The 10,275-nt window shown below is 36.8% G+C and overlaps 1 protein-coding gene across 1 annotated transcript in view; it reads right to left on the minus strand.

Moving 5' to 3' along the window:
* LOC127625145 (netrin receptor UNC5D-like) overlaps positions 1 to 8,219 on the minus strand; it is a 291,561-nt gene extending 283,342 nt beyond the window's left edge. The window contains exon 1 of the mRNA XM_052100235.1: positions 7,821 to 8,219. Coding sequence (XP_051956195.1) covers positions 7,821 to 7,908 — 88 coding nt within the window. The 5' untranslated portion in view covers positions 7,909 to 8,219. The remainder of the gene's footprint in view (positions 1 to 7,820) is intronic.
* Between the last annotated feature and the right edge of the window lie 2,056 nt (positions 8,220 to 10,275).

Below are 10,275 nucleotides of genomic sequence, written 5' to 3' on the forward strand. Positions count from 1 at the left end.
CGAGTTGCTGGTGTGCTGAGAACCAACAGGCTTCTTAACTAGCCAAACCAGCAAAAGTTCCTTGGTGAAGCCTCTTCAGCAGCCAAGTTTTGTTGGTAAAGCAAGGCTAGCAAGATCAGCACCAAACCAGCATAAACCAATATGGTCCAGCATGGAAATTCAATCTGGTCTTTTCAACAGCGTTTGTATTCACTAAAGTCACCATGAATTTGCACTCACAACCCATTTTACTTCCATAATGTGACATTTCTGAGCAAAACATGGTATTTAGCAATACAAAAGTGCACAATACTTGATTCCAAACATGAGGAATCCATTGTATCATAAAAAATTGTGCATTACATACCAAAGTGGAGACAAGTGATTGGAGAGGAGGGGTTGAAAAGTAAGAGGTATCATGATGCCAGTGGAATAAAATAAACCAGGAATGTACTGTATATGAGGAAAATAAATAGGATACATTTATATTTTGTGTTGAATTTTAAGTGATGAATATGCACCATTTTTACCCACTGTAAGCTTCAATGCCTTCAACTGCAATCCAAATGCCATTGATGCATTTTGTACGCAGTATTTCCAGCAATATCTCAGCATTGTTTTGTATTTCAAAGTCAATACATACAATTCCATTTATACACACCTGAAAAAAATCTCATCCAACTGTCTTACTCACATAGGATTGTGCTTGCTCATGTTGCCTGTCCCACTGTGATCAGTATCGCCAGTGGCCCAATCTCTGCTCAATGAAAGCACAGCCATCACAACCTCTGAGAATAAATTGCATTATATTTTATTACAGACAACCTCTTACATCTTTGTCAATGTTGCAGTTGATAATTAAAACATGAAATATTCATATTTGGGAGCCGTATTGATTTATACCAAAGGGACATGTCAGATCATTTTTCAAATACAATGACCAATGGCAGACATCTGTCACAGTCTGTAATGGGTAGAGGGGGGAGATTGGGTTAGCATTATTGCATTGCCAACTGTAATACAAAGAATGAGCTAGATTGCGATTGAGCAAAATGCAGTCAAACCCAGGCGATTTCTTTACAATTTATTTTCTGTGTTGACATTTCCTACTGAAACAAGAATTTGGGGTTTACAGCAGTGAAATTTGATTTGCTACTTGTTATTTCATCTGGTATTTTGTAAGGAACGTCTAATGTAGCTATCTATCTAAAGATATGTACTCTAGATATAGTGTAATAAAAGACATATTTTGCCTTTTTTTTTTAAATGGGGAGGCCTCTACATGAAGATTAAATATGGAAAGCACCCAGGTGAAATTATGGACCTACTTCATATTAGGTGACCTTAACTGCTGTGTACTTAACCATTTGATACAATGTACTTATTGTGCACATACATGTTGTTGCATTGTATTTACATTCAAAGTAATTGCATATAATTACATTTTCTGTTACACTGTTAACTTTACCCCTAACCCTAACACAACCCTTAACCCAAAACCTAACTCTAAACCCTAATCCTAACCCTACCCTCACTCCTAAACCTACCCTTTCCTCAACCTCAGTAGCAGCAAATGTGGGAATTTTGTTGAACCACATGTAGTTACACAGTAAATACAGAATTTTGTATGTATTTAAGTTTAGTGCATAGCAGTTAATGCCACCTTATATAAAGTGTGAGGATATTCCAGAACATTCAGAGCATCTGGAGTGGTGTGCATGCTGAAAAGGTATAGAGGGAGGGCAGAAGAAGAGAAAGGAAAGCACTCATTCTCAAGGGTTCATGGTTACAAGTTTATGGCTTAGTGGTGAATACCAGGGTCAGTGGAGGAAGGACAGCCATCTCCAAGGCTCTTTATTAAGCACTCTCTCAAAAGCACTCTGAGGAGACACAAATGAAGATGGAGATAATAAAAACAAGGCTACTTAGGGCAAAAGAAGTGTGGCGCCGACATGTGCCGAGAAGAAGCGAGTGGCAATACTTTCAGAGCTCTTCAAATATCCATGTAGCTAAATGAAATGGCAAGACAAAGTAATGTTTCTGAGGGGTGCTGTGTTATCGTATTAGGGATGGAAAATATGGTTGATTAGTTTTAAGTATCTATGTATATTTTTTTTTAAAATTATTGCCGCCGGAGCTTTAAAGGGGATGAATTAAGTGACGCAACTTCGATCTTTCAGTTAGCTTTGGGCCATGCATTCTTGGTTTTATTCAGCTCTGTTGTTTAACTGTTGGTCAAGGGAATGGACATCTTTGATGTTATGTCCAGCTGGCTGTACATTTTTTATCTTCTATTACTTTAATATTGTGTTTTAAGACGATATGTCAAATAAAAAATGCATCTGTTCCATTCTGTTGCACTCCGTCTTGCTGTTTTTGAACAGAAGGACATATCCTAGGTGAACAACCCGTAAGAAAATGATGCAAAATCAGACTAATTATACGAGGCTTTCTTCATGCCAACTAGCCGATTGTATATATTCCATATGTAGTTTTGCACATCCCTAATCAGTCAAGTTACAGTATGACAAAAGACTGTACGACAAAAACCTAGTTATGCTTATAACTAAAGGACTTTCAGGATCCACATTTTGGTCCATCTGGACAGGCTGATAACAGGCAGGGCTGCCCATGAGCACACAATATAAAGTATAGGATGGATATGAACAAAATTGCAGCATATAATGCAGGTGGGTAGGAAATGTTGCAACAAGCTAAGTCTACAAATTCTGCCTCCTCCAGAATCAATAGAAATGACCCATCCCATCCCCCTCTCAGTGATGAAAAATGAATGTGATTATTCTCTTTTTAACAAATGTATGAGTACCAAGGTTCCTGAGAGATTTATTGTAACCTTTTAAGGGGTTTATACCTTGATCCAGGTCTTAAATGAAGTATAATACTTAAAGGAATAGATCCTTATAAGACTCCTTACCACACAGCTTCAAGCTAGACATCCTTTTGACCTTAAGATCATCACCACTTAAATTAAAGTGATTACAAATATTGTACAATATTTTGAGGTGAACATAATATAGTAAATGGTGACTGAGAATGTCAGTCACTAAAATTATGTTTGACATCTCATAAGACCCTAAAATTCCAACAAATTGATGAGTGCCAAGGTTGTTTGTAAGGGATTAAATACGACCTTTTAAATGTTGCCTGTGGGGTTTGACAAACAAACAGCACACATGGATTGCAGTCCAAATCACAAAACTCTTAAAGCAAATGACTCATAAATACCTTCTATGAAGTCACACACGGTTCCCTATGTACAACCAAAAGAAGCTTCTTATCCCACATGTCTCGGAGTCAGCTTTAGGGAAATGGTTGGCTTTCCATGTTACAGTTATGACAAATGACAAGAGGATCCCATGGACCCTGAGGTTGAATAGACCTGGCCCTCTCTCTCTCTGTCTCTCTCTCTCTCTCTCTCTCTCTCTCTATCTCTCTCTCTCATAAATACTCTCCACCATCCAGCTTCATGACAAGCTTTCACAATATGACAAGCACAACAAGCTTAAGATGCTTGTGGACACTGCAATGCATCAGCGCAAACACATGCATCCTGAGGATATCTGATGAGCTTGGTCTTTTATTGATGTACATATTTATGATGTACATCAATATAACATTGCACAAGTTATATTCAATCAAGATGCTGAAGCACACACAAATTAGCCATGCATAGGCCACATAGGCAAAGGTTTTGGACAGTCGTTAAGCATTTAAATGTTGGAGTGAATCCCCTAAATTATAATTCTATGTGTGTTGGGTATACAAGTAACTTGGTAACCAATAGTGGTCATCTGACAAATCAGAGTGTAGAGTGCAGTATTTAGATGGCTTTCCTGTGGTCCCTCTTGAAATTCAGATGTGGGTTATAAAGGAATCGCTTTGATATATAATGCAGTTGTCACTTTTAAAAAAACTTTACTGTATTTAGCACTCTATATCCATAATTTGCAGCTGCGTAAATGTAGTCTGTGTGTACAGAATGGGATTTAGTGCTCCGAAGAAGAGTGATAACTGTATTTACAATTATGCATTTAGCAAACGCTTTTATCCAAAGCGACATACAGTGCACTTATTACAGGGATAATTCCCCCGGAACAACCTGGAGTTAAGTGCCTTGCTCAAGGACACAATGGTGGTAGCTGTGGGGATAAAACCAGTAACCTTCTGATTACCAGTTACAGTATGTGCTTTAGCCCACTAGGACACCACTCCAATTTAACTGCAGTGTGAATGTGGCCATTCATATTAAAACCAAAAACCCAAAAGAATATCTTCCAACATTCTCCTTTATAAAAAAAGAAAGCATACTGGGAGAATGGGCTAGCAATACCGGATGATAAATTAAACATTGCTTATGTTCAGATGGAAGCCACTGCCTTTATACATAACTCATGCCATCAGACAGATAGCCTCTCTGGAGACTTCAAAAGCTAAACTCATTAACATGTGAGTATCTATCACTGTATCAGGCACAGTTACATCTCCATCTACGGCTGCCCGGAGCTACAGTTCCGTTCTGTGTCTCACATCAAATTTATGAATAAAAAAAAAAAACAACAACAACAATACATTTAAGAAAACGACATTAACGCTCTGACCAGAGGCTATGTACCAAACGCTGTAATAGTTTGGGTTTGTTTATGATATTCAATAACAGGTACATTCGACTCTTTCTTGCAGGTGGGGAATATTTCAAACCATGGGTAGGAAACAATAGATGATGTTAGTGCTTCAGGCAGTGTAAGTGAACATGACAAATGATTGGATATTTTAATAACATGGTTTCATTTGCATATTAATGAATTCTCTCAATGAACCAACAAAGCAGTCTTGCGGAGAGGAACAGATATGTCTTATGTAATACCTGCTTAGTGGTGGTAAGAAGATCTCATCAATTATGAATGTTAGGCCAGTTCAAGCTGATTTCCATAGTTTAAGGAAAGAAGGAAGATCAAATCCTGAGGGCTAATTTGCTAATAGACTTGCAAATAGTTTATTATAAGGAATGGAATAATCAGGGTCAGATCTTGCTCAGTGATGAAAATCAGAGAATTCTTTAACATATACACATAGAAAAAACATAGTTGTTCATCAATCAATGACGTTACAGTGTATGCTAGGTCAAATTTAGAGTTTAACACTTCCAATTTCATTCTTTTAACCACATACCTTGGGGTTTAAACAGTGTTAGAATTGAGTCAGGGGTCTTGTGGTGTGCCCTTATCCCGACTCCTCCAAGCACAAGACTGTCTACCCCATTTAACCTGAATAATTACGTCAGATGCATGCAAAACTCCCCAAGAATCCCTATGTGAAATCCTACCAAAAATTCACAGAATAATTTCAAATATTTATTAGAATGAGTCAAATTTATATTTTAATGAGTTATAAGAAAAGAGTAAGATAAGAACAACTGTTTGATCATGAGCAAACATGCAGTGTTAGATAAATACCATAAAAACTACATACATATTAACTGTGTGCATATTAATTAACCTCGAGCGATGGTTTATTTTAAGATAAAAGATGCTTTAATGTAGGCGCACCAACGATATGTCAAAGAAGAATTATAATTGACCATTATTCTGAGGTGAAATTGAGGATTCACTCTGCCAGTATCACTCTGTCACCGTCTGTATGTTTCATCAGAAAACAGCGTGTCACACAACCAGATGTATTGTGAATTTTCTAAAAACAAAATCTAATTTGGATTATTTTTGGAACCTGGGACAGATAATGGACAATGTCGCATTGTTTCTCTGCAAACATTTGAAGAAGAAAAAAATCTAGTTTCATTTTTCTAGTATTCTAGTTTTAATGAATCACCAGGGGACCACAAGTTACATTATTTTGGCCTTATTAAGGGTCCCTTAAATCTTGTTGGGGGTGCGGGACTGGGTGTAAACATAGAATACAAATGAAAAAACAAAGAAATGTTATGACGTAAAATGAATACAAAATATTTACGATTGTCCACTATTTCTTGGTCACTATACAACTAAGCAAAATATTGACACTGATCGTGTTAACTCCTAAGTATGAAAGGTAAGATTTCTTGTTTCCATAGGAGCACAGAAGATGCTCTTTGGATCATTCTTAAATCATGCTGGGATATCATGGAACATCAGGTTTTGCACAAACTTGGGGAGTCCATGCTAGCTTTAGTGTACCCTGTCATTAAATATAAGAGGGCATGCAATTCAACTTTTTACTCAAATTGTTCCACTGATGCTGATAATTACTAATGAAAACATTGCATTAAAATAATAAAATCTAAGAACCCCACTGTAACAAATAAACTGAATTCCACTATAATCAGAATATCGGTGGATGATAAATGACAGAAACAGCCAGAATAATAATAGCAAATGACAATCTCTCGGTCAGTCCATATGAACAAATACTCAAAAACGGATTTCAAAATTGGCCCTTAGAAGTGCCTCAGGTAATAACAGCACTCCTGGCCGATAACACGACTATCATCCTCAAATTGCCCACTTCATAGCATAAAGTTTCTTTTTAAGTGCTTGGTTTCAAATTGCAGACACCACAAGTGAAGACCAAACAAGACAACTGTGAATAGACCTATTAAGCAGGGGCAAAAATGCACTGGCAATTAACAAAATGGTAATTGGACACTTGTTTATAAACATCCAATTAAGCTATCTTAGTTTAACATCTTAATGATAGTTATTGTACTCTTCGTCTCAGTGAGCTGGTCCACCTCCTTAGTAAAGCATCAGTGACTCCATATTGTAAGATATTTACTGCTTCCCTTCCATTTTTGCTTCAAAAATAAATTAAAGCATGATGACATTGAGCATTTTGTACTGTATTCATAAATTAAGTACTAAACAATAGGCTTTATGTGCAATTTTAAAAATGATATTCAGACTTCTAACTAGCTTTTAAGAATAAATAATAATAATAATAATAATTAAATATATATATATATATATATATATATATATATATATATATATATATATATATATATATATATATATATATATATATATATATACACACATTACATTAGTTATGTATTTAGGCTACGTGTATGTACAGACTAATACTAATGAACATGCAGTTAAGTACACATAGTTGCTGTTGTTCTTATTACATTATTATTAGGCTACTAATGCATTTAATTACAGTAGCATGTAGTATTTCAACACTTTATTTATATACACTGTTATGTGTTACCCGCTTGTCAATCGGGAACATGGCGTGTGAGGAAAAAGCCTGCAAAATCCAATGGAAAGACGCTTTAGCGCCTGTTGCGCTGCGCATTACGCACATTCTCACACGGTCACACAGATACTCACATTAAGACCAATAAATAGACATTACAAATGCAAACAGAATTGTCGACAATGTTTCCAGAAGACAACAGATAAGAAACTGTCGCGCGTTTTTACACATTTACAAAATAAATTATGCACAAATATTTAGTGCGCGTTGGCATTGAGCTTTCTCTTCTATTGGACGTTTGTTTGCGCGTTCAGCGTTCTTCTCTGCTCAAGCATTTGGCACAGCTATGAGATGAACTGATTGGAAGCGTATTTTACTTTAGGATGCATGAGTCAGAAGCAAGATATGCGGTGTGTATTTGAATCTCATACACATGCTTCCATATTGATACTGTCCTGTCTTGCATTCACAAAAACTAACATACAGTCACTTTAAAACATGCAACCAGCATTTTCGCCTCAAACGGCACGACTTTAGAATCTTAGAGTTAGAAACTCACACTATACATTTAGGGATAAAGTATATAGTAATTGGCTTGGGTAAACGCATAATGTAAGTTCTCTTACCTCTGGCCATCGCACAGGGCAGCAGGAGAACCAGAAATGAAAGGAAGACAAAGCTAGAGTATCTTCCCTTTCCAAAGCGTCCCATCATCGTTGCGCTGCTCGCCTGCGTCCCCAACTAAACCGGGAAACCGCCGCTCGCAAGTGGCGCGCTCATGCATGTGCCGTCGTTTACCGGTGGCTCTAGTAACCGGTCCCTCCCGTTCCGATAAACCCAAAGTTCTGAGCTCTTCACGTGAATCTCACTCGGGAGACATCAAAGGCATCTCTCTCATCCGCGCGGAGAGCGAGTGATGAATGAGCGCGCGACGTCTCTCTCGCGTCCGTGAGGTGAGTAACGAAGGGCGGAGGGAGCGCAGAGGCTGTCATTCACCCCGCTGTTCGGACTGCTGCTCAACGCCACACGGATGCGCTGCGAAGTGACCAGATGTGCGCGAGGAGGTGATAATGATGAGCATGCATGTCAGATGTCTCCGAATTGGAGACGGCATATGACCAGCTAGTAGCGTTACACTGATTTCATCACAGGTCGTGCCGGGCTCCTGGGGGCAACCGGGATGGGAGCAACGATGCACACCCATCCTTATTCTCTTTTGCGATATCGGGATTGTGCACTGAAATAAATGTTAACCTAAATGTGGTCATCTAAAATATGTGGTTTGATACAATTATATGCGCTTAATTATTGATAATAGTAATTATCTTGTGGTTCTGCTCGTATTGACAAAACACATTTTTATCGACTACTAATCTGAATATTAGTGTTGGGTGTAGGTGGGAATATGGTGGTTATGGCACTGACAAGCAAATAACTACTAGCATGTCTTACAAGGTAAGTAAGGTAGGTAATAGACGTCACAAATAGGACTTAATCAAATTGACATAATAAACATCTGATCATCAGAATCTTCAATGTGTAATAAAACATTGAAACATTGATTTTTAAGATTTACACATTTCAATTTCATAACAAACTATTGAGTCAAATTGAATTGTGTTGTGTTTAACTAAATTCAATTAATAGCCTAAAACTTAAAATATTTCATTTACTTAATTTGAGTAAACACTACTCAATTCATTTTGAATCTTAAATCTTAAAGGGATGGCTTACCCACAAATGAAAATTCTCTCTCATTAACTCACCCTCATGCCATCCCAGCTGTGTATTACTATCTTTCTTCTGCAGAACACAAACAAAGATTTTTAGAAGAATATCTTAGCTCTGTAGGTCCAAGTCAATGGGGTCCAAATTTTTGAAGCTCAAAAAAGCACATAAAGGCAGAATAAAAGTATTCCACATGACTGGATGTGGTTAAATCTATATCTTCAGAAATGATATGATAGGTGTGGGTGAGAAACTGAACAGTATTGTTACCTACTCTACATCTCCACTTTCACTTTAACTTTCAGATGTGAAAGTGAAACTTAACAGCCACATGTGTAACTTTCATATGTAAAAGTGAATGTGAAAGTGGAGATTTAGAGTAAAAAAGAACTTGCATTTTGATCTGTTTCTCACACATACCTATTATGTTGCTATTGAAGATATAGATTTAACCACTGGAGTCATATGGATTACTTTTATGTTTCTTTATGTGATTTTTCAGCTACAAAGGTCTTATCACCATTAATTTGCATTTTATGGATGTACAGAGCTGAGATATTCTTCTAAAAGGATGTTCACATAAGAATTAAAATTCTCATAATTTTCTGTGTCTGGTTTTCTTTCTTCTGCAGAACCCAAACAACATTTTTTAGAAGAATATCTCAGCTCTGTAGGTCCATACAATGCAAGTCAACCGGATGCAAAACTTTGAAGCTCAAAAAAGCACATAAAGGCAGAATAAGCTTATTTGATATGACTCCAGTGGATTATTCCATGTCTTCAGAAGTGATACGATAGGTGTGGGTGAGAAACAGATCAATATTTAGCACCTTTTTCCCTATAAATTCTCCTCCCTTCCCAGGTGGTGATATGCACAAATAATGTTAATAGACAAAAAAATTAAGAAGAACCCTTAGGAGAGAAAAGGACTTGGGAGGGCAGTTTGAAAGTGAAGATTTATAGTAAAAAATTTATATATTTTTTTATATTGATCTGTTATCATAGAATTTCCGAAGGCATGGATTAAACCACTGGAGTCGTATGGATTACTTTTATGCTGCCTTTATGTGCTTTTTGGAGCTTCAATATTTTGATCACCATATACTTGCATTGAATGCACCTAGAGAGCTGAGATATTCTTCTAAAAAATCTTAATGTGTATTTAGAAGAAGAAAGAAAGACACATATCTGGGATGGCTAGAGGGTTAGTAAATGAAGATTAATTTTCCTTTTGGGGTGAACTATTCCTTTAAAATATATATTTTTTTATTATTATTATTTTTATCTTTTAGTGTGTTGCAAATTTCCTCATTAAATATTCTAATCTCTGAGGATTCCTTCCCTACCTCCAGT

Source organism: Xyrauchen texanus, chromosome 31, assembly GCF_025860055.1.
Source record: "Xyrauchen texanus isolate HMW12.3.18 chromosome 31, RBS_HiC_50CHRs, whole genome shotgun sequence".
Classification (NCBI taxonomy): domain Eukaryota; kingdom Metazoa; phylum Chordata; class Actinopteri; order Cypriniformes; family Catostomidae; genus Xyrauchen; species Xyrauchen texanus.